General features: G+C 51.4%; 1 protein-coding gene and 1 pseudogene across 1 annotated transcript; both read right to left on the bottom strand.

The window, feature by feature from the left end:
* Positions 1-217: 217 nt before the first annotated feature.
* Positions 218-7,484, bottom strand: LOC134730838 (fibrous sheath CABYR-binding protein-like). Its single transcript, XM_063606515.1, has 2 exons — positions 5,986-7,484; positions 218-5,546 (listed from the first exon to the last, which is right to left on the bottom strand). Exon 2 carries the CDS (start codon positions 5,496-5,498, stop codon positions 3,855-3,857), a length of 1,644 nt encoding a protein of 547 aa, XP_063462585.1. The 5' UTR covers positions 5,499-5,546; positions 5,986-7,484; the 3' UTR covers positions 218-3,854.
* Positions 7,485-7,619: 135 nt separating this feature from the next.
* Positions 7,620-10,345, bottom strand: LOC129398496 (forkhead box protein D4-like 1; annotated as a pseudogene).
* Between the last annotated feature and the right edge of the window lie 12,681 nt (positions 10,346-23,026).

Here is a 23,026-nt window from a genome sequence, read left to right as displayed (position 1 = left end):
TACCCGTGTGTGACCAGAAATAAAGGATGCCCACCATGTGGAGACTGACCAGGACGCAGAGAGAAGGACGTCAGGCAAGATCCCGCCCGTGCTTTGGGACATAACATGTTTATTAGCATCATTAAGTACTAGCTGACATGCATAGAGCATTGAGTATGTGCCAGGCACTGTGCTAAGCACTTCACATTCACTATTTCATGGGATCCCCACCATGGCCCTATAAGGTGAAACTTATAAATATCACCATTATATAGATGGGGAAATTGAGGCTTGGAGAGGTTAAGTTGTTTGCCTGAGGTCACAAAGCTGGTAAGCAGCAGAGCTGGAATCCAAACCAACAGAAATTCCATCTAGATACCCAACTCCCCACTGCCGTCTATCCTTGGAAACTAGACTAGTCTCCAAGGAAACATGAATCTACATTTTCTTTCAACTAATAAGAGCTCTTTCCTTACGGTAATTATTTAAATAGTTTTAATAAAAATTTAAAATCTATTTCAAGATTAAAGTTTCAAAGCCATCAAACATCAAATATATATGAAAATACATTTGTATACATTATAAACAGATATATGACGTGACATGAAGTGCTGGATCCAGTGCACCAGAAAATACACGCAAATATAAAATACCCGACAGCATTATGTAAAACATCAGCTGCTTGCCAAATCGGCATTAAATACTTAAGCACTGTGACCTGTTGCTTAAAGTATTACAAATCCAGCCTTATCTAAAAATCTCTATTTGTCCTAGGAAACTAATACTTTTTAAAAACAATAATTTGGTAATTTTAATAATATTTAGATCTATCTAAACTTAAAGCCTATATATTTACCACCCTTTTACATGCTTACCAGTATTACAGACACAATAAATTTTATCAGGTATTTTTGATAATGTGCTAGGAATTGTTTGAAATATAAAGAAGAATAAGATTTCGTTTTCACCATCTCAGAGATTCCAGATAGTGGTGGACACAGAAACCCGTGAAAATAACTGCAGGATGAAATAGATGAAATTATAGAAGCCCTATGTACCATGGAAAATTGGACATGGACATGGAAATTTTATTTCATATACATACTCTTTAAAGAAAGAAGAAGCCTAAAAAAGTTAGCTACCTTTGGTTTTTATTACTTATGTCTTACACTCAAGTGAACTTTTTTCTGTCTAATCTAATATCATTCAAATCCTGAGTCCTTTTAATTAAGTTATCCTAAAATGAATTTTCATGAACATAGAATTTGTGCTATTATTCTATCTGCACCTCATGGATATTACCACATTTTAGATTTTATGTTTTAAAACACAAAACAATATAAAACCTAAAGTTTTAACAAAAATGTCTTTGGATCTTCAACTAAAATACTAAAGATATAAAAAACTTTATTCCCCTCAAGATAAAACTAGATTTAAAATTGTCAATGAAATAGTTGATTGATCATTTATATTTCTATAAATATATGGAAAATAATCTATTTTTTAATTGTAAGACATTACAATTTTAGATTGTATTTGCATTTAGGAAAATTTCATATGATCTTTACCAGATCCATGCTTACTCTGATAAAAATTTGTTTTTCCAATAGTTGATTCTTCAAAATATCTTGACTAATCCTTCTCCCTCTACAAACAATATTATTATTTGCCAATATTCAAAAGTCTGAATAAACGACCTTATCCCTGGGAATATCTTGCCAAAAAACTATTACCTGCAGCTACAAAGTCCAGAATGTCAACTTCTTCAGAACAAACAGTTCAGTTTCTCCCATAAAAAATGCAAGGGAAACAAAAAAAGAGGATTGAGGAAATCTAAAAGAGATATAATAGCCCATATCAACCAAACACAATACGTAACCCTTATTAGCATTCTAATTCAAACCAACCAACTAAACAAAAAGTTTTTACACAATTGAAGATATTTAAATATTGCCTGGATAAACCGATGCTATTAATGGATTATTTAGGTGTGATAATGGTATTGTGGTTACATTGATGGGAATCTTCTTTTTTATAAATGGGGTCTTGCTATGTTGCTCAGGGTGGTCTTGAACTCCTGGCCTAAAGTGATCCTCCAACCTCTGCCTCCCAAAGAGCTGGGATTACAGGGAGGAGCCACTGCACTCAGTCTCATTGATGGAATTATTATCTTTTAGAGAAATATTCAAAAATACAATACAATGATAGACTATCTGGGATTTGATTCAAAATAATTCAGTGGGGAGAGGACTGTCAGCAGATAAAGAAGACACAAGGTTGGCCCAGAGGAGAAGTACATACAGGTTAATTATACTAAACTCTTTATAAACATTGTTTGAAATATGACATAATGCATCCTATACAACTGATACCTTGAGTAACACAATAATAGTCCCCTTAATTTTAGGAACTACTGGTCATAAATATGCCCTTACATATAGACATCTCCTCTATACATAGCAAAATCACATTATTTGACAAAAAGGAAATCTCTTAGGCTACGTTTAATCTTATTGTTCTCTTTGCCTGGATTTGGGAATAGAAACTGCTTCACTGGCTAAGTAAATCATAATTGTCCCAAAATATTCTTAATTACTGATTTCAATAAACATATCCCTTCGTTCTAAGAACAATTAAGAAAATGAAGTTTATGTTCAGGTAAACCTGACAATGTTAAGGTAGTTGAGTAACAGGGAAGTAATGATTAACTGAATTTCATACTGGATTCTCAAATCCTTTTTCTTTTTCTACTCTAATGTTTCCTTTGGATGGGGCGAATTCTAGTATTGTTAGCGATCACCTATGTAACTTTTTTGCAGGTGGTGTATATGGAATCAATGAATGCTTAAAACCAATTAAAAATAATTTCAGTGATTACATGAAAACACAGCTAGAAAAACTAAAGTATTTTTGTAGAGATTATGAGAAGGTTACATTAACAATCAGAATAAGGTTACTATTTAGACTGTAATCAGATGTCAATGTGGAAAGAAATTTCTGAGCGTTTTTCCGGAAGGCTGGGGAGGAATGAGAATCATGACTCTCCACACTTCCAATAAAACGTGGTGAAGCACTGGTGCAAACTCTCAGAAGCCACCATTTGCTAAATCTCCCCGCCAGCCTTGTCAGTCCTTACCGCCGTTGGATTCCATTATTTTTCTCGTGGTTTCTGCTGTTTCTCTCAATTGTCTAACGACCGTTATTAAGTAAAAATGAATGAAACGGGGCCGTGTGATCTAGGCAGCCTGGAGATGAGATTTTGGAATCATAAGCTACCTTCCAATGTATAAACAGATTTTATTCATTTTGGATACTCAATGTCCACAGAATCGGCACTGTAGGATGTGACTGCCCTGCCAGAAGGCATCTGCTCGGGACTTGCTGGCAACCGACAGTCCCCTCTGCTTGCGACTCTCGGCCGGCCGCCGGGGACCCCTAGTCCACCGGTTCCTGGACGTTCTCTCTACTCTCCAGCGGCCACCGCCTCCACTCCCACCCCGCTAGTCCCGAACCTGCCGGCCCGAGGGTTCGCAGAGGGCCAGTCGTTGCGACAGCCCCGCGTCCCGGCCCCCGCGTCTCTTGGACCTTCCCCCCAGGCCAGCGCAGCCCGCGTCCCGGGCAAGGTTCACGCTACCAGGATCCAGTGCGGGGCGACGAAGTGGAGAGCTGCAGCGAGACTCCGAAGAGAGATTCCGGCTTCGCGGGGCGGCGCGGAGCCCGGAGCTGCCCACCTCCGCCGCCCGGGGAAGGCGGCTGGGATTAGAAGGTGGCTTCGGGCCCGCAGGGAGTCCGGGGGAGGGATTCCCGGTACCGCCGGCACCGACGTCGAGGGGTGCCTGGGTTCTTGGGGACCACGAGAGGAAAAAGAACGAAAATCACACCAGGGAGGAAGGACGCGCGGAACGCTCCCCTGTGGAGCAGGTGCTCTGGTCAGGCGTGGGCCGGAGCGCGGTCTGGGGGAGTCTGGCGGCGCCGTTGCCCGCACGCGGCAGAGGCTGGCAAGAAAACGCACAGCCCAGGGCGTGGGGAGGGGAACGGACCGCGCGACAAGAAAACGCACAGCCCAGGGCGTGGGGCGGGGAACGGACCGCGCGAGAAGAAAACGCACAGCCCAGGGCGTGGGGCGGGGAACGGACCGCGCGAGAAGAAAACGCACAGCCCAGGGCGTGGGGCGGGGAACGGACCGCGCGACAAGAACACGCACAGCCCAGGGCGTGGGGCGGGGAACGGACCGCGCGACAAGAACACGCACAGCCCAGGGCGTGGGGCGGGGAACTGACCGCGCGACAAGAAAACGCACAGCCCAGCGCGTGGGGCGGGGAACGGACCGCGTGACAAGAAAACGCACAGCCCAGGGCGTGGGGCGGGGAACTGACCGCGCGACAAGAACACGCACAGCCCAGGGCGTGGGGCGGGGAACGGACCGCGCGACAAGAAAACGCACAGCCCAGGGCGTGGGGCGGGGAACGGACCGCGCGACAAGAAAACGCACAGCCCAGGGCGTGGGGCGGGGAACGGACCGCGCGACAAGAAAACGCACAGCCCAGGGCGTGGGGCGGGGAACGGACCGCGCGACAAGAAAACGCACAGCCCAGGGCGTGGGGCGGGGAACGGACCGCGCGACAAGAAAACGCACAGCCCAGGGCGCGGGGCGGGGAACTGACCGCGCGACAAGAACACGCACAGCCCAGGGCGCGGGGCGGGGAACTGACCGCGCGACAAGAACACGCACAGCCCAGGGCGCGGGGCGGGGAACTGACCGCGCGACAAGAACACGCACAGCCCAGGGCGTGGGGCGGGGAACTGACCGCGCGACAAGAAAACGCACAGCCCAGGGCGTGGGGCGGGGAACTGACCGCGCGACAAGAACACGCACAGCCCAGGGCGTGGGGCGGGGAACTGACCGCGCGACAAGAACACGCACAGCCCAGGGCGTGGGGCGGGGAACTGACCGCGCGACAAGAAAACGCACAGCCCGGGGCGTGGGGCGGGGAACTGACCGCGCGACAAGAAAACGCACAGCCCAGGGCGTGGGGCGGGGAACTGACCGCGCGACAAGAACACGCACAGCCCAGGGCGTGGGGCGGGGAACTGACCGCGCGACAAGAACACGCACAGCCCAGGGCGTGGGGCGGGGAACTGACCGCGCGACAAGAACACGCACAGCCCGGGGCGTGGGGAACTGACCGCGCGACAAGAACACGCACAGCCCAGGGCGTGGGGCGGGGAACTGACCGCGCGAGTCTTTCGGCGCGTCTGGGTCTCGGCGAGAGAAAAGCGCTTCCTGGCACCGGGGGCGGTGGCACAGAGGCCAGGAGGAAGAAATCCGGGCCCTGGCCCAGGTCAGGCTTCCACCCCTGTGACCCGCAAGAGGCCCAGGCAGGAAAGGTGGCGCGCGCGAGTGGAGTTAGTGGTTCAGAAAGCAAACCTGGCCAGGTGCTACTGCCTGAGGGTCGTCGGGCGAGTTTCTTAATTTCTCCGAGTTCCTTATTTCTAGTCTGGAAAACGGAGAATTCCATAGTGTCTTCTTCAGGGAGTGCTGGGAGTGCTGAAGGAGGATCCGGTGCCTGGCAGACCAGGAGCAGGGGGGAAAGAGTTGGCCGATACTGTTACTATTATCAGCGTTATTAGCGGGCAGGACAGTGTGTGTGGTGGGGGGTCGGGGGTAAGGGGCCTCCCCGCGCCTCCCAGCCCTTCGCGCTCGGCTCCAGCTCTTTGGCTTCCTTCCCTGGGCAGCTCTAGGCTTAGCTCTCAGCCATTTCTCAAGAAGACGATCCCGAGGGTCGAAGACCACCCCTGACCCTTGACCATGGACTCTTCGTGTAACTTGGAAGAGCCGTGATTTTAAAACCCAGCCTCAGGGTTACGGAAGCCCGAGATCTGGGAGGCGTCCGGGACCTCCCTCCCAGAACCGCAGGGACCCGGCCTGGGATCCAGAGTGTGGCCTCTCGCTCTGTGCAGTCAGGAAGGCGGCCAGGTCTGGTCACCGCGCCAAGCACTACGCACCTCTGGGACGCGTCGTTGCGGGGCGGTGGGGGGGCTGGGGCGCCTCCACGACGCCTGGTCTGCCCGGCAAGTGCTTGGTGTCGTTGGTGGGTTCGTAGCTGCGACAGGTAAACGTCCGTTCCGCGAGCCGGGCAAGGCAACCCCTGCGGGTCGCACCCGAAGGCCGGACCTCTCCAAGCCGCCTGGGTGCTTCCAAACAGGTGGACCCGAAGCTCCTGTTTGATCGGAGAATAACGTTTAATTTACTCCGCCACTGAATTGATGGTTTAAATATTCATCTTTGGATATGGTTTAACATTAGGCAAAAATTAGGAGCTTGGAGGCAGTTCCGGGAAGGGGTCTGACCCTCAGTCACCCATGTTCGTAGCTGTGTTGGTCTGCCCTCGGGCAAGAGAAGGAAGATAATTGGGAGGGTGCCAAGAAAGCCTAGAGAAAGTCCCTTCTGGGTTCAGCGGCCGTAGCCGCTCTCCCAGGACGTTTGTTGACAATAAATGAAGGAAGGTCGGCCTGGAGACGTTTTCGCACAACGGACAGAGGGGAGTTGGAACGTAAACCAGCGAGAACCTGGCATGAAATAGGACCCCTCTATTCTCAGTTTGTTTCCAAACTCTTAGACTGCCCCAGCGCTGCCGGATTTGCTAAAAGTGGTCTCTTTTGGACGCTGGTGGTGCTATGGGGCTGACGGCTACCCATGCAAAGAAGAGGGAAGAATTGGAAGCTGGGGTCTGGGCAGCTACCAAAGGTGGGGCTTGGGAACTTTTCAGAACGTCCTCAGAACCGCAGGAGCCAAGAGGAAATCTCCCGTAGGGGATCTCAGGTAGGGCATGCCAAGAAATTCCAAGAGACGGGATGGAGAAGAGAAGCGGGAGAAAAATCGGCCAATTAGACTACTGTAAAAATGTGTGTCTCCATGTTTGTCCTCCCTCCTGAAATAAGAAATTCATAGCTGGGGGTGGGGAGTAGATGGGGGCTGGGGGAAAAACTTTCTCACATTCACAGAGCAGCTTCCCTCAAAGCGGCACGGAATCGGGAACCCCACTCAGGACAGGGGAAAACGGCCAAGTTCCTAGAAATTTGTTTTCTTTGTGGGGAGCAATTCATGATGGGCGTTCTTGTCTGGTTTCCCCCCACTCCGTCCCCTGACGCCGAGTAACACTTAAACCTTTCTAGTTGCAAAGTCTTTTCAGAGTTTTTTTTTTTTTAAGAAATAAGTTTTGAAAATTCTAGTGCTTAAAATATATATATACATATATATATACATATATATATATATATATATATATAGCCTTTTATTTTCCCTGAGTACATGTTGGCCACTACATTCCAAATTGATCTCAAATGGTTTTCCAGCTTGTTGGGGGGTGATGAAAAATAAATGGAGAATATATTTACATGCCCTCCTATTCTTTTCTTTTAGAAGTCTCATAAATAGTAAATTTCCTATTTTAAAAGCCAGGACATTTTCAACCTCAAATATTTGGAATTTTTAAAGGCCATATTAAAATGGATTACTTCTGCTATCTATAATAAATATGAATTGTGAAAATAAATTGTTTGAGGGGAAATAATGTAGGTTTTAAAAAGTTCCATTTAGAAAGGGAAGAATGAGACATAATAGAAAATAAACGATGTAGTGTAGTGACTTAGCATTTTATTTCGTCTATATAACTAGGCTTAATTTTAACACCTTAATTTTAACATTAAAGATGGCACGTCAGACACACAGATAAGAAATCAATGTTCTGAAATTAATATCCTACTTACATTAAACATCCCTATCAGGAAGACACAGAGAGTAGAAGCATTTTGCACTAGACTTAGGAATAATACTTCCAGTTCCAAGGAAGTGAAGAAGGGGGAACATGTTTGGCATCGGAGGCTGTGTTTTTGTTTGCTTGCTTCTTTTTCTTTTAATGCCAGAACAAAATACCCCACTCACGTTCATAGTACCCCAGGAAATGTGCAAATCGGGAAAGCCATAGAAGCCACAACCGAAGGCAAGAAAAGATGACTTGACGCCCTGCGAAGGTTACGTTCAGGTGGTTTTTAGAGGAACGTAATCCAGCTGTTTCTTTCTAACCATTTTGCAGCGAACAGAAGTTCGTGTTTGCTCTCCAGCGGGATTCAGATGCACACGCCCAGTATGGGCCGCGCAAGGTGGAGTGAGCAGCTGCGGGTCGCTCCCCACTCCCACCTGGCTCTAGGAGGGCCCTGCGGACTTGGCCAGGGAACTGGGCGTGGGCGATACTAAAAAAACTGGTGAGGTCCCCTCTCCGCCCAAAGGGGCAGCCAGCGATGTCAGCCTAGAGCCCTCTGCCACTGCCTGATACCTCAGCAGCGCCGACGCGGCCGACAGGTGCCCGCCCAGCACCGCGCCCTTGGTGGGAGCGCAGCCGTTGGCGCAGTCCTCCTCCTGATGCTGCTGCTATTGCTGCAAAATTGTCCGAGCAGCGGCGGCGGCGGACACTTGCAGCAAAGGGGCAGCGGCCTGGGGATGCAACAGGCTTGATGGTCGCTGGAGCAGGTGGCAGTAGCTCCACGCGGTCGGGGACAAACTCTGCGCAGCCCCTGTACCCACTCCCCTGACCCCTTGCATAATACTCTCAATGCTGAAAGAGATGCATCCGCCTCCCGGTGGCGACGCCAGACCCTTGCCCTCCTCCCAAGGCTGAGGACCAAGTGAGGGCTGCAGCACGGGAAGGGTGCCGGGGTCGCCAGGTCCGCGCCTTCTGCTTTCTTCGGTGCCCCGGCATAGACGGGGGCCGAGAGCAGTAGGTAGCGAAGAGGATGCGGGTGCAGCAGAGTGTAAGGGCGTCTCCCGGGGGCGGTGTTGGGGTAGGCCCCCAGGACTGGCTGCGGCGGGGCAGGGGCCCCAAGCAGAGGGCCTGGGCGGGGGTTGTGCAGGGCGGCGTGTGCAGCAGGTAGAGGGAAGGGGTGGGGCAGGTGGGCTCCCGGGGTCAGTTGGTGGCGCTTGAAACGCTTCCTACGCCGGAGAAAGCTGCCATTGTCGAACATGTCCTGGGAGGCGGGGTCCAGGCTCCAGTAGTTGCCCTTGCCTGGGTGGCCCGGCTCGCGGGGGATCTTAACGAAGCAGTCGTTCAGCGAGAAGTTGTGGCGGATGCTGTTCTGCCAGGCGGGGAACTTGCGGCGGTAGTAGGGGAAGCGGCCACTAATGAAGGCGCAGATGCCGCTGAGCGTGAGGCGCTTGTGCGGGTTTTGCAGGATGGCCATGGTGATGAGCGCGATGTACGAGTAGGGGGGCTTTGCCGGCTGCCGGGCATCTTCAGAGGCCGCCGCAGACCTTGGGGGTGCCCTGAACTTGGTGCCAAACTCTGAGGGGTCGCTCGGGCCGCCGCCGCCCTCGATGTGCTCTCGGGGAAGCGCAACCCCGCCCCACCGGGCCACCTGCAGCCCCGGCTGGAGCCACTGCTCTAGAAACTGCTGGCTCGCCTCCTCCTCCTCGTCTTCCACCTCGTCTTCATCTTCCTCCTCTCCCAGGACATCGATTTTACCGTCTTCCCCATCGGAGTCCCGGAGGCTGCGCTGCGGTGTGGAGCGAAGGCGCTCAGCTCTTGGCAAGTTCATGGCGGAGCAGGTGCTTCAGTCGCAGGGGATGTGGCGGCCGATCACCTGGCCTGGGGCGGGCTGAGCTGGAAGCCTGGGATGAATGTTGCAAGAAGCAGGAACGCTAGTGGTTACCCTTTGGGATGTTTTCGTCTGCTTGTTTCTACTCCTTTGCAACAACGTCCGGCAAAGATGCCTTTGCCTTTTATAAAAGCTTCTTCAAGACCATGTGTGGTGGACTCCCCCCTTTATAACCCTTCTTCCCGTACCTCGGAGCGGTGCCACTTCCTCCTAACGTAGTCCAGGGATGATGGTCTTCTGGGCAAACACCCGTCCGGAGAAAAGCCCAGCCCCCTCCTCCTCGCACCCACCTGCCACCAAGGAAGATGCTCTACTCATCCGGTGCAGCCAGACAGTTGGCAAGCCTTTGCACGGGTTCTGTTAAGGCGCATTTAAACCCGCGCAAATAAAAGCGAGGTAGGAAAGTATGATACTCAACATTCTATGATATCAGTGAGCAGCAGAAGGCCCCCCAGAAAGCTGTCTCTGGTCCAGCGGCGAGGAGCCCCCACAGGTAGGAGCCACCAAGCGCAGTGACCGCGTGCTCTGCTCTCCAGCCCGTGTCAGATCCGAGGGGCACTTTGCAAACTCTCCGAGGCCAGGAGGCCATGCATCCTCTTTACCTCCTGCCCTGGCCATGACTTCCATCATCCCCGATCTGACCCTCACCACTATCAGGCACCCTGAAAGGGAGCGCGTTCGTGGATGGTAAATGCTAGCCCCATGGGCAGGGGCTTTCTGGCCTGTGCCATGTGACCCTCCCTGACACAGCTGCCTGGACCTCAGCCAGGACTTTGGACTCGGGGAGCAGGTCATCAGTCACACCCTTGGCAGGACCTGTCCTGGGAGCCCTCTGTGTGTGGGGAGCTGCCTCATTCCCCTGTGAACACAGTAGGGCATCATGGGGTATGACGGTGAGCACTGGGGCTACCCTGGGGGCTGGGCTCAGTCCTGAGGTCAGGCCCAACCTAAGCTGGGCAGCCTGGTGTCAGCTGCAAGAACCCTCGTCACCTTCCTCATTCCTACATGACTTTCCGGTGTAGGCCATCGGGTGGGATGGGGTAAAAAAACACAGGCCCCATTCTACCCCTCTGCTGATCCACACATGGACACGTGTACACCCAGGCCTCCCTGCTCACAACCATGGCCAGGAAGGCAGGCTCCGGCCAGGGCTCTGAAATGCCAGGAAGGTGTAGAGAAGACAGGTGGCCCTCTGCCCATGCAGTCAGGCAGCACCTGCCCACTCCGAATGCTGCAGCCAGCTGGTTACAGTGTCTGTTACTCAGCTAGTGCGTTTGCCAGTGCTCTTCAGTGTCACCATCATGGCAGCCTCTGTCATTGAGAACAGTTTAACACAGGAGAAAGAAGTTGCAGGGCCCTGCCCCGGTAGAGGTCTGTCTTCCCTGCCAGCTTTACCCAGCGCGGCCGTGGGAACTGCAGGAACCAGGCTCCCAGGAGGATGCAGACTGACTGACCACTGCTACCCGGGGAAGAGCCACTTTCCAGCATTTCCTTCCTCCTCCTGCAGCCCTCTTACCTTCCTGGGGAAGGGAAGGGATGCTGATGTGCTGACATGGGGTTTTCTGCCTGTTAGAATTGCTGGGGAAAACAACTTACTGTTTTAGCAAGGAAACAGCATGCTTCATGGCAGCAAATTGTGTTTTCAGGGGCTCCAGAAAGATATCAGTCTGTTATAAAATAATCAGGCCAATGCTCAGGACCCATCACTAAGGAATAAACCAGCAGCTCTCCACGAGGGGGCACAGCTAGCTTTCCTCTTCACCTCCAGAGGCTGAGGCATCTTGCTGGCTTGAGGCAGCCAGGCACCAGGTGGGAGCTGCAGTGCAGGGGCAGGCCTGGGGGCCTGATTATCACAGGAGGAGAAATGCATAGTATGTTCATCCCCCCATAGTGACGCTGGAGAAAAGAAGCCCCAGGTCTCTCCCTTGCCCCTCTATTCCCCACCAACCCAGCTGCCCCAGCAGAGGGACAAAGGCCTGGTGATGCCTCTGTCCTGGGGACAGTGAGTGATGGGAAGGGGGCCCAGCGGGTTTGTCACCCCTGGGATCTGACACATGCAGACTCCCAGGTATCCAATAATAAGTCTCATGACCAGCAGGGGCTAAGGGGTGTTGGGTGTGCATTTCTGTGCTTGTGTGTGTGAATTCCAAGAATCTTTCTTAAATTCTGGACATCTAGGGGCCAGGGCTGTCACTTTCCACCATTTCTGAGAGCACAGACATGTGCACTGCCCCCTCCTCTCAGCCCCCCTCCCTTCTTCTTGCTCAGTGCTCCATACTCCCAGTCCCTTCAGTTCAGGCCTGGAGGAGTCGCCCCTCCTGGAACTGCTGAAGGGTGGGGAGGCAGCTTTCTGGACAGAGGAGCAGGCAGGGAGGGTGCTCTCCCTTGCAGGCTGTTCTGAAGGGTGGATTCTTCCTGCTGCTTCTTGGGAGACTGCAGGCCCAAGGGAGCAGAGCCATGCCAGCCTCACGTGACTCGTCTGAAGTCACAGCCAGCTCTGTAACCTGCTCCGTTGTCGTGAGGCTCTGTCCTTGCTTTGTCCCCACCACTCTGAGCTTGCTTGTCCTGCAGGGTGCACACAGCTCAGCCTCACTTGGGCCCCACCTTCCAGAGAAGCCAGGAGCAGACATTCCTCTCAGAGCTCTCAGCGCCCGGTGGGGCAGGGCCCTTTAATCACGCCATGAAAGACAGCAAGGACATGAGTCTCTGCTTAGTTACCATCTAGGTCTCTGTGGTCCAGCCGGGTAAGGGGTGGAGGCAGCATGTTCCCTGCTGTGGCCAAACTAGGCCGCTGGGCCCCGGGTGCTGGCCTGCCAGGTGCTGTGGGGTCTGCCCCATGCATCTCGTGCAGAGGCGCTCCCCAGGCCCCACTGGACCACGGCTAAGGCTGAGCTTTAATTCGTTTGTATAAAAGCAGATTTCAGGTGTACTAACTGAACAAGACGATGCTTTTAAAAATCAAGAGTGGCAACAAAAGAGCAAGGGGCCATGACCCAAGGTCCCACCTGAACACCTCCCAGTAAGTGACGGCAACACAGGAGACTTAAGGGATTCAACGGACACGTCCTTTAGCCAAGATGTGGCATTTCTGTCTGTAATATGAACACTTCCTTATATGATGGGGGTTAATAAACATCCCCCATTCCTCAGGTGGGGACAGTCACATGCTTGCAGGAGGATTTCCCTATTACGGGGCTGAGACCAGTGAGGCAATGATCTTGGAAGCTGCCGTTAGTCACCATCTGGGGAAGCAGCTGTTACAGTGTGCAGTGTTACCCTTCAGCTCTGAGGTTCTTTGAGCCCTGCCGGCGTGACCTTGCTGACTGTCTCTGATTGGGGCCAGTCTGTGGGTGTTCCCGGCCATCAGAGCTGCCAGGGGACCCTGGAGAGCAGCTTTCCCAACTGTGTCATCATAGAGAAAAGGAAGCTGAGGGCACTGTCCACAGCTGGGGGCACAATCAGGTGAGAATTCTAATTCCTTGAGCCTTTCCCCACACTCTGGCCTGAACCAACCCTGCTGACTCGCTGGTGAGGTCCCCCCACCCTGACCACCTCAGTTTCTCTCCCTGCTGTGCTGGTGCCCTGAGACAGGTCACTGCTGCATTGAGTCATAAGTGCTTCTGAGCACAGAGAGGACTTCCAAGCACTGTGCAGAATCACCAGCAACTTTCAGAAAACAGACAAATTGCTGGGGAAGCAGCATCATTCATGCCCTCTGTTTGAGGGAGGCTAGGGGCCATCCAGGGGCCTGGGGAGACTCAGGGATCCAGGCCCAGACAGAGCCTGTTCCCACACAAGAACCATGGGTGGCACCCTTCACTCTCTCCTCCCATGGAAACTGCATCCAAAGCAAGAAACTTCCATTTGAGACCACACTGAACAAGAAAGGGCCATTACATTTTATTCTGAAATGGCCCCTGGAGAAAGAAGGGAAGCAAATTGCACAAGTGGGCGTCCATCTCCTTCTACCCGGCCACGGTCACCATGGTGCTCGGCCAGGCTCCTGGTGACGTGAGGCAAATCTCTCCATTGGCAAACCAGCCCACACACTCCCTCCATTGCAGACGGTCACCCAGAGCTGGGAGAAGCACCAGGGCCCTGAGCCCAGCCTCTACAGGCACAATGAGTATCATTTTACATCTCTGACCATGTCTTATCTTCTCTCCAAGATGCGCTCTAACACTTGGTCAAATTAACAGTAAACAGCGTCTTCCAAGCTGAAAACAAATGCATCTCACTTGACATTCCGCATAAGCACCATCCCTCACCTCAGCTGTGTGGGGGCTGGACTCTTCAGACGGCAGTGCTGCTCAGAAGAGAGCGAAGGCAGCGGCCAGCCCCTCTCCTGCCTGTGCACTCGGGGAATCTGCTGGTTGTGAACTGGCCTGGCCACAGAAGGCGCCTTCCTCTGCTCTGACTACGGTGGAGCACGGGATCTCCTGGGATGGGCATTTCTCGTTTCCTGGGAGGTCATGGGGCATGAGCTGCACTGAGCAGTGGAGGGCCGGTGGGCTGAAGCCCTGCTCTTGATTTCACACACCTCTTCCAAGACTTTCAAAGTGCTCCTTTGAAACATCCTCTGAGCCCCACACTGGCCTCAACCGGGGAAAGTGCTCTGCTACCCTCTCCAAGGACAATTGGTTCTTGGGAGGGTCTGCCCCACACTGGGCCAACCACGAACCTTCCTTGGGAATTTCTGAATTAGAACCAACAGCCAAGGCTCATCCACCCCTGGGGTGACCAATACACATTACAGACCAGGAGCCAGAGGACTGGTTGATTTAAAACAGGAACAAAACTGAATCTGGACCAGCAGCTGCAACTAGAGTGACCCCGGTTAAGTTTATGATAATCCTCAGTCCTTCTCCAAGAGCTGTCTCCCTTCTGTGTGGGCCGAGTAGGTGAGCTGTACAGAGATGGGGTAGGAATCCCACCCCTGCCTCCTCAAGTCTGTGATGGTGGCCCTCATCTCTGCAGTCCTCCAGGGATATGGTATTGCATTTAGTTTGCTATTTTCATAGGAAGACGCAGTTCCAGCGGCCTCTGTTTGGCCTTTCTGACAATAACAGCTCTTGCTCTGTGGCCCGGAGAGCCAATGTGAGGATTTTGCCCATTGTTGAATATGTCAGTTCAAGTCATGAATTTGGGAACTGGGGAAATAACCACAGGGTGGGCGCAGTGGGCCCCACTATGCATCAAACCTGAGCCAAAACTCTGCTGACCCAAAAGTCCCCACCCTGACTGTGAACCACAGTGACATTTGGGGTTTCCAGGAGTTGGTGTCATTTCAGAGCTAGTGTCCAGTAACGCTTGGAGAGTCTGATCAGTTCCCTTCCACAGTGGAGACAGCGGCCACAGCGTCTTCAGGGAAGGCTGGGAGGAAGGTGAAGCCTCTATGGTTTCACCAGGTGGCAGTGTGGTGGGCCCTTCCTCCAGGGGCTCTGGGTCTGTAAACTGGTTTAAGTCTGAGAATTGAGATGCTGTGACTCTCTATTGTGGTGACATGAGTCAGACTTCTGTTCATCAGGCCTACAGCGTGGATCTGTGGCCAATACATTGGCCAAAATGTTCCTGTTAAAACAGGTCGGGGAATGCCAGCTTTCTGCTCCAAACATCCAGGAACTTGTCCACGCCTCCAAGTGGCCTGCAAGGCCCCGCCGGCCCTGCCCCATTGCCTCTCAACTCCATCTTCCACAGCTCATGGTTCTCACTGGCCTCCCTGCTCCTGGAATGATCCGGGTGTGCTCCCACTTCTCCCAGGCCCAGCTCGCCTGGCCCTCGCCTGTCTCAGTCTCTGTGCAGGTGACAACCTCTTGGGAAGCCCTGGCCATACCTTTGAACTTGCTTCCTGCTTTCACATTGTCTACCCCTTTTCTGCTTTACTTTTCTTCAAAGCCCTTATCATTGCCTTGCACACTGCATGTTTTAATTATTTAGGTGTTTATTGCGTGTCTCCTCCCTCTAAAATTTTAATCTCCATTGGGTAGGACATTTCCTGGCACACACTCAGAATTTTTGTGTTATGATTGAAGGAATAACATCAGCAATGCTGTTCTTTCCCTCAATTACTATGTTTTGAGCTTGTGGCAATCTGTAGAAGTTAGTTAATGGGCCTTACGATCCTGATTTGGAGAAAAGGGGGCGATGAAAAGGAGGGACAAGGTGTCATATATCAATGCGGCCAAGCGCCGACGCTGCCTCTTCCTTCCCCAGATCACCAGGAAGAAGTCAGAGGAGGCTGCTGTTCATCGATCCACATGCTCCCTTGGAAGCTTGAGAAGCTGCTCCCCCTGGTGCTGCCCCTGGGTGCTGCTTACCGGGAAACTCATGGCATCCGAGATGCTCCACCGCGCTGGGTCTCTCCCGGATCCTCCCCGCAGGTCAGATTCATGTCAGGAATGCTGGAGGGTATTGCGGTCTGGCAGGAGCTCACTGTGGGGAAGGAGAGGCTGGGCTGGATCCCGAGGCTGAGCTGTCCGGCTCTGCAGCCCTCCTGGTGCTCAGTTATCAGGCTCACTACCTCTCAAAGGCATCTCTTCTCTCTGTGGACATTTGTCTGTCACAGCTGCAAGATTCTGACAATAAACTTGCTCTCCAAATTCCTAAAAGAATTGCTTGCTCCAGTTTAGCCAGCTAAGACTTTCTTGGATAATGGCATAATCTGGAAGGATATTTAACAAACTCGTTTAAACTGGAAATTATTGACTCTATGGTGAGTCAGGAAAAACCACATTCACAATATTCAACAGCAGCGCTGGGCCTTGATGCTCCAGGGCAGTGCAGGGATTAGAGATCTGAGAGGTTTCATGATGCTTCTCAGGGAAATACATGGGTTCTGGGTTCTTCTAAGGAAGCTCCCTCCATGCCAGCCACCACCTTGTCTCTGCTGGGGAAACAGTGGTCCAGGGGCCCTCAACTGCAGGGAAATTATTGAACCTCCCAATGTCACTGCATCTCCTCTGGGTCTTCTTTTATTCCTTCTTTCCCCTAGAAAACACCTTCTGACACACTCCTGCTCTGCCTGTCTGTCCCCTGCTGCGGCCAGACAGCGAGCAGGGAAGAAATCCAGTGTCTGGACTGTTTGCTGGTCTGCAGAACCTGTTCTCTCGCAGTATCTGTTTTCCAATGCAGATTTTCACAGTTCCCTAAAGAAACTTACATTTCCATTCCCAGAATGACTTCATTTCCTGATACCCAGCCCAAATTCACGTGTGTTTGCAGCCGATGTGGCAACATAGCCACTTGGGTGTGGGTGAACATCACAGCCCACAATTCTGCAGTTCAGATTTGGCTTTACCTTTGCACTTAGTGCAACTTTGCATTCGGCAGAGGTCTTTCTCTTTTGTAGCCCTTGCCACCAACCTCATTACTTGTGAGAGTCTGCCTCATGCCTGTCTGCTCAGCAGATGAGAGACCTTGAGGCCTGGGAAGATCCCACCCTCCTTGGCTCTGTATTCCTAGGTAGTGCATTGCCTAGTGGTTGGTTAATTTTAGGTGTCAACTTGACTAGGCTGAGGAAAACCCAGATAGCTGATAAAACATGCTTTCTAAGTGCGCCTGAGAGGGCGTTTCCAGAAGAGATCAGCATTTGAATCAGGGGAGTGAGTGGGAAAATCCACGCTCCCCAAAGTGCTGAGGGCCCAGATAGAACAAAAAGGCAGAGGATGGGTGAATTCTTTCCTTATTCTGGATCTGAGACATCCATTTTCTCCTGCCCCCAAACATCAGAACTCGGGGTTCTCAGGCCTTTGGACTCCGGGACGTACACAAGCAACTTCCCTGGTTCTCCAGCTTGTAGATGGCAGCAGGACTTCTCATCCTCCATAATCACATGAGCCAAGTCACATGAAAAATCCCTGCTCATCCCTCTCTCTGTGTACATCCTATTGGTTCTGTTTCTATGGAGAACTCTAATACAACTGGCACAGACTAGCTGCTCAACAAGTGTTTTATTTCTGAATGACTGAGATGTTTGAGCAGCTTCCAAGCTTACATACCTGTGTTTCCATTAAAGCCATTGTTTAGGAGGCCGATGGCAACAAAAGGTTGAAACATGGCAAAATCAGGGGCAGTTGATTTGAGTTATACCATGATGTGTTTACATTTGTACTGTGATAGGGATTTATTGCAAGGAGTTAGGAATGCTGGCCTCTAAAAGCTGGAAAAGTGTATTTTGTTGGGGAGGCCTGGGAGCCCCCATCTCACACACAGGAGGGAAGACACAAGGGGAAGCACTCGTGACGATGAACGAGATGTTGTTCCTGCCAGACGCAGGTCCTTGCCGTGTGTGTGCATAACCTCATTTCATTCGATAGCAACTCAGGAGGAGGAAATCATTATTAACTGTATTCTTTTATGTACAAAAGCTAAGGCTTGAAAGTGAAAATGACACAGCTGTTCATGGTCTTGCTGGCATTGGAGCCAGGAGAGAAAAATCCCTTGGTAAAATCTCCCAGCTGAATGGGGAAATGGGAATATATCCCGCATGGCCCAAAGAGACAATGGCTGGAAGTGGTCACAGTCCTCAAGGGGGAGCTGTGTGGTGGCCAGGCTGTGGTCATGAAGACACAGCGGCGTGGGAGGCTGAGGGTCACTGGGGATGCTGGCTGGAATGTTTCTGTTAATAGCTGGAGCTCCAGAGCCTGTCCTGGAAGAGGGATGGGGGCCTGGTCCTGGGAGGGTTTGTAAACCGGCATGAGCACATGTCAGGGTGGAGCTCTGACGTCAGGACCCTGGCATGACTACAATAGACATCACACAAATGGGGCAAGAGGACCAAGCCTCCCCACGGTACAGCTGCTCAACTGTGTGGGGGGAGCTGTGGTGAAACACAGGACTCAGAAAGATCCAGAGAGAGAATCCACCCACAGAAAACCTGGAGAGCATTTTGAAACTTCCTACAGGAAACCCAGGAGAAAAGGAGTCCTATTCAGTGATGGGAGGGGGTGCAGGTCAGGGGCCGCATCGGAAGGCAGTCGTCTGAAGGGATGCACGGATTCACGACGGAGGTGCTGAGGCAGCCACAGGAGGTGGTGAGTGGGGGCCATGGGGATTGGGTGGGGAATCTAGAGCTGGGACACTCTGGTTTTGATGGAAGGAGCATCGCCCTAGGAGGCAAAGACACAGATTCGAGTCCAGGCCTGGAGCAACCTTCAATCACCCTTAAGCCCTCTGAGTTTCTGCGTCTGTGAAATAAGCATAATGATTCCCACCTCACAGGGGCAGGGGCAGGGGCAGGACACTGTGAGATTGTAAGGGTCGGTGTCCCTCTTCGCATGGAGTCAGCAGCCGGCTGGGCTGAGGGAGGTGTTTCTGTCCTTAGGTGTCACAGGCTGGCTCTCGTGTGTCCTTCCTTCCAATTCTCCCCACCTGCATCCACACAGAGAATACACTACCTCTATAAAACGCTTGCAAGGGGCCACTGTTCTCAGCATTTCACCTGTCAACCTCACTTAAGCCTTAAACAGCCTATGATGAGGTTCTGATAGTGTCTCCCTTGGCCCACTGGAAGGCCCAGTGCTGAAGGGCGACTGGGCACCCTGGTTCTTGGGATGGTCAAAGGCTTTCACCTGGACAGGGAGGACCCCCTCCTCTCCCTGGACCTTCTGCTGCCCTGAGCCCCTACTGCTGTCTGCCACGGACTCGGGAGGGAGCATGAGCTGCATCCAACAGGCCGCAGCAGGTCCCGGCCTCTCAGCACCCAAGACCAGACAGAGGCAGTGCCTCGGCTGCAGTAAAGGCCTAGCGACCCGGGTGGGCATGGGGCACACGTTCCTACTCTGGCATTAGAGGTCATGCCACTGCTTGTCTTTACCATTCTACCCAGTGTCCTGCGAGGACTTCGTCCTCAGGTGGGTCACAAGTCTCTAGTCCATGAATTAACTGGTCGGAAGTGAGTCCCGGTCCATCCCTGTGAGGAGCAGGGGGACTGGCACCTTATTTCCTCGTGGACTCATGGCCCTACACAATGACACGCCTGGCCTTCCTGGACTCATGCACTCACTCCAGAAGGACATTTGCTTTGAGCTTGCCTGGTGGATGGGGTGCCCCTGAACATCTAAACATCTGTTGACATTTCCACCATCAGAAAGTTCCTCTAGGCAGCGCCCAGCTAGTGCTCCAAAGAGGTGCAGAATTTCTGAGAAATTATGTGGTCCACAGTCAACAGCTAACAACATTTATAGGACCTTATTAGCCGCCAGCTTGGAGAAGGCCAGTGTCCAGAATAAATCAAATCCTTCATAACTGTCAGACGGTGGTGATTCGGTCAAATCTCGATCAAAAGATGCTCTGGCCAAAGTCAACAGAGAGCAGAAGCAACTTGCTTTTGCTGATCCCTCAGCAAGACCACACAGGGAGATTTGCAGGCAATAAACAATGTTGCCTAAAACTTTCCCGTGAGGTGGGAATTGTTTTCATCCAGATAAGAAGGTGCCGGCCCACGGGAGGTGTGGGTGGCCAAGCCAGGGATGGAGCCCTCATGTGGCCTCAAGAGATCAGCACCCAGGAGTCAGCTCTCTCCACGGCACGCCAAAACGGCTCCACGCCTCTGCTGGTGTTTTTATAGGAACCCCTTTTGTGTGTTTGCTTCCTAGCTCGGACTTGAGTCAAATGGTCTATTAATTAGGGTAGATTTAGTCACTCCTGACATCAGCTTGTGCGGTTCGAGCAGCCCAAGGGGAAGAGACAGGGCCTCCTTTATGCAGACCCCACAGTCTTCAGAGGACTGGACACAGCCCTGGCCCTGCTGCTGTCTGCCGTGCCTTTTGCTCCCTGGGTTTCATTCCTTGGTCTGTACCTTGAATATACGGCGATCCGTTTGTACATTTTGCTCTCGTGCATTATACCAAAGGAAAAGAGAAGATAGTAGTTTAAAGCTCCCAACATTTTTCATGTTCTGAGCCTTTAGGTCTCCCATATGGTAGAGAATCAACAAATATCAGAGGACCCCAAACCTGGCCCGAGATGAAACAGCTTTGAGGCTTCCAGGGATCCCTCAGAAGGCTGCACCCAGGCCGGCCACACATGAAAACGTGAAGGCTCTTTTCCTCTCTGTTCACTGTGGTTTTATCAGACAGAGCTCTAAGCTGGTTTATTCAATGACATGGAGTGATTCTCTCCTGTCTCTGCTTATCCAGTGTGTGACAAGAGTTGAGAAGTGGGGAGACACAGAGGGCACATTGAATGCAGGTGGTCTCACCCGCCTCACTCAGGATGCACATCTTGCCTGGCTAGGCTTGGCCTCCTCTGCACTGTGTGCCCCTCTAAATGAAGCATGGCCCTTCTTCCCCCACCTCATTGGTGGTTCTCTGCCCCCATGAGCTCAGCCAGCTGCTTCCCTGACACATGCAGGTCCTAGCCTGGAGGAGATGGAGCAACAAGGCCGAGTGGGGACGAACACTGGCCTGGCTTTCAGGTCCACCTTTGCCTCACGCAGATGCTTCTCTACCCTTTATGGTTGAGATCCTGGAGCAGGGGATCACCTAGTCGTAAGGACCATAAAGTGGAGAAGGAGCAGGGAGAGGTTAGGACCATTGCTGCAAGTTCCTGGTGTCCCTGACAGTGAGAGAGGCAGGACACTCACCTGGGCTGGGCCTGAGGATGCTGCTTTCTCCTCTGCATGCCTGGGGTGCAACAAGGGTCATGGGACCCAGGAACGTCTCTGCAACTCTATCTGTAAACATCCAGGAGCTAATTGTGACCTGGAAGTCATTCGGAACTCAGCACAGAGGCCTTCAGAAGTCCCTGCCTTCAGATAAGGGCAGGTGCTTACTCTCCCAGTGGCTAGCACTGTTAAAACAGACTTTTTTTTTCTATAGCCAACATCATAACAAATGATGAAATACTCAATAACTCCCCCTAAAACGGGGAGAAAGGGAAGGGTTTCTGTTTTTGTTTTCATCTCTTCTAGTGAGCATTGGGCTGGGAGGTTCCAGCCAGTGCAAAGAGATGAGGAAAAGAAAAGTATAAATATTGGAAAGAAATAAGTAAAACTATCCTCATTTACAGGTGAAATGAGGTAGCAAATCCTAAGGGATCCACAAAAAATCAACTTGAACCAATAAGTGAATTCTGCAACATCACAGGACACCAAGTCAATATGTAAAGATCAGTTGTATTTCTATATAGTACTGATGACTAATTTAAAACATCACAGGACACCAGGTCAACATATAAAGATAGGTTGTATTTCTATATACTGCTGATGACTAATTTAAAATGAAGTAAAAAATACTATCTATAATAGTAAAATCAAATACTTAGGGATAAATTTCACAATATATGTGAAAAACTCTACACCAAAAATTATCTGAGAGATATATCTCTAAATATACCATGTCTAATTCTTCACAAATTGATCTAATCATTCAATGAAATCTCAGTTGGAGTCCCTGTGGACTTTTCCTCTAAATTAACAGGATGATTTAGAATTTCATAGAGAAGTGAAGGTCTAAGGGCAGCCACAGCCATCTGGAAAGGAACAGCACCATCAGAAGAGTTGTCAAATCTTGCACCAGTAAGGCCATAAAGAAATAGCTCACTGGCATAGAGCAGAGAGTCCAGAAATAGGCTGACAGGCACCATCCCATGATTTTCAACAAGCAAACCAAAACCACAGGGGGAAACATGGTACTGAAATAACTGGATATCAGGCCAGGCGTAGTGGGGCTCATGCCTGTAGTCCCAGGACTTTGGGATGCCAAGGTGGGAGGGTTGCTTGGGCCCAGAAGTTTGAGACCAGTGTGGGCAACGTCATAAGACTCTGTGTCTCTACACAGAGATGTAGGCCAGGCACGGAGGTGCACACTGAGGCACGAGGATCCCTTGAGCCCAGGGGTTTTAGGCTGCAGTAAGCTGTGATCGCAGCTTGGGCAATAGAGTGAGATCCTGTCTCTAAAATATAAAATATATAAATAAATAAAACAAAACTGGATATCCACATGAAAAGAAAAAAGAATCTTGACTCCTCCTTCTCATACCTTCGAAACTGAGAGGTTAGGCAAGGGTTTCATAGAGAAGACACAAGCCATAAACTAGAAGATTGATAAACTAGAGTATAACTTACGAGGGAAATGAGAGTGACTTCATGCTGGAGAAACCTGGCCAGCACACTCTGCCAGGTAGCCGAGGTCAACATCAGCAGCGAGCCGGGCCGAGGCAGGACCCCTGATGTGGTGGGATGAGAAGCGCCTCACCTCTGCTCTTCCTCCAAGGAGCCCACAGCCGGAATCTGATCATGAAAAAAAGACTTCACACGAATCCCGGCAGACAGACACTCCCCTAAATGCCTGAGCCCAGCTTCTCAGAACTTTCAAGATCACAGAAAACAAGGAAGGTCTGAGAAACTGTCACGGCCCAGAGGACCCTAGGGAGATGTGACAAGCAAATGTCACAC

Source organism: Pan paniscus, chromosome 7 (genome assembly GCF_029289425.2).
Source record: "Pan paniscus chromosome 7, NHGRI_mPanPan1-v2.0_pri, whole genome shotgun sequence".
In the NCBI taxonomy this organism is placed as follows: Eukaryota; Metazoa; Chordata; class Mammalia; order Primates; family Hominidae; genus Pan; species Pan paniscus.
Note: the sequence above shows the minus strand (reverse complement) of the source record. Positions and strands in the feature narration are given on the sequence as shown.

Coding starts and splice junctions, on each gene's coding strand:
- LOC134730838 (XM_063606515.1), bottom strand. CDS start 5,498: ATGGAATTCTCCGTTTTCCAGACTAGAAATAAGGAACTCGGAGAAATT.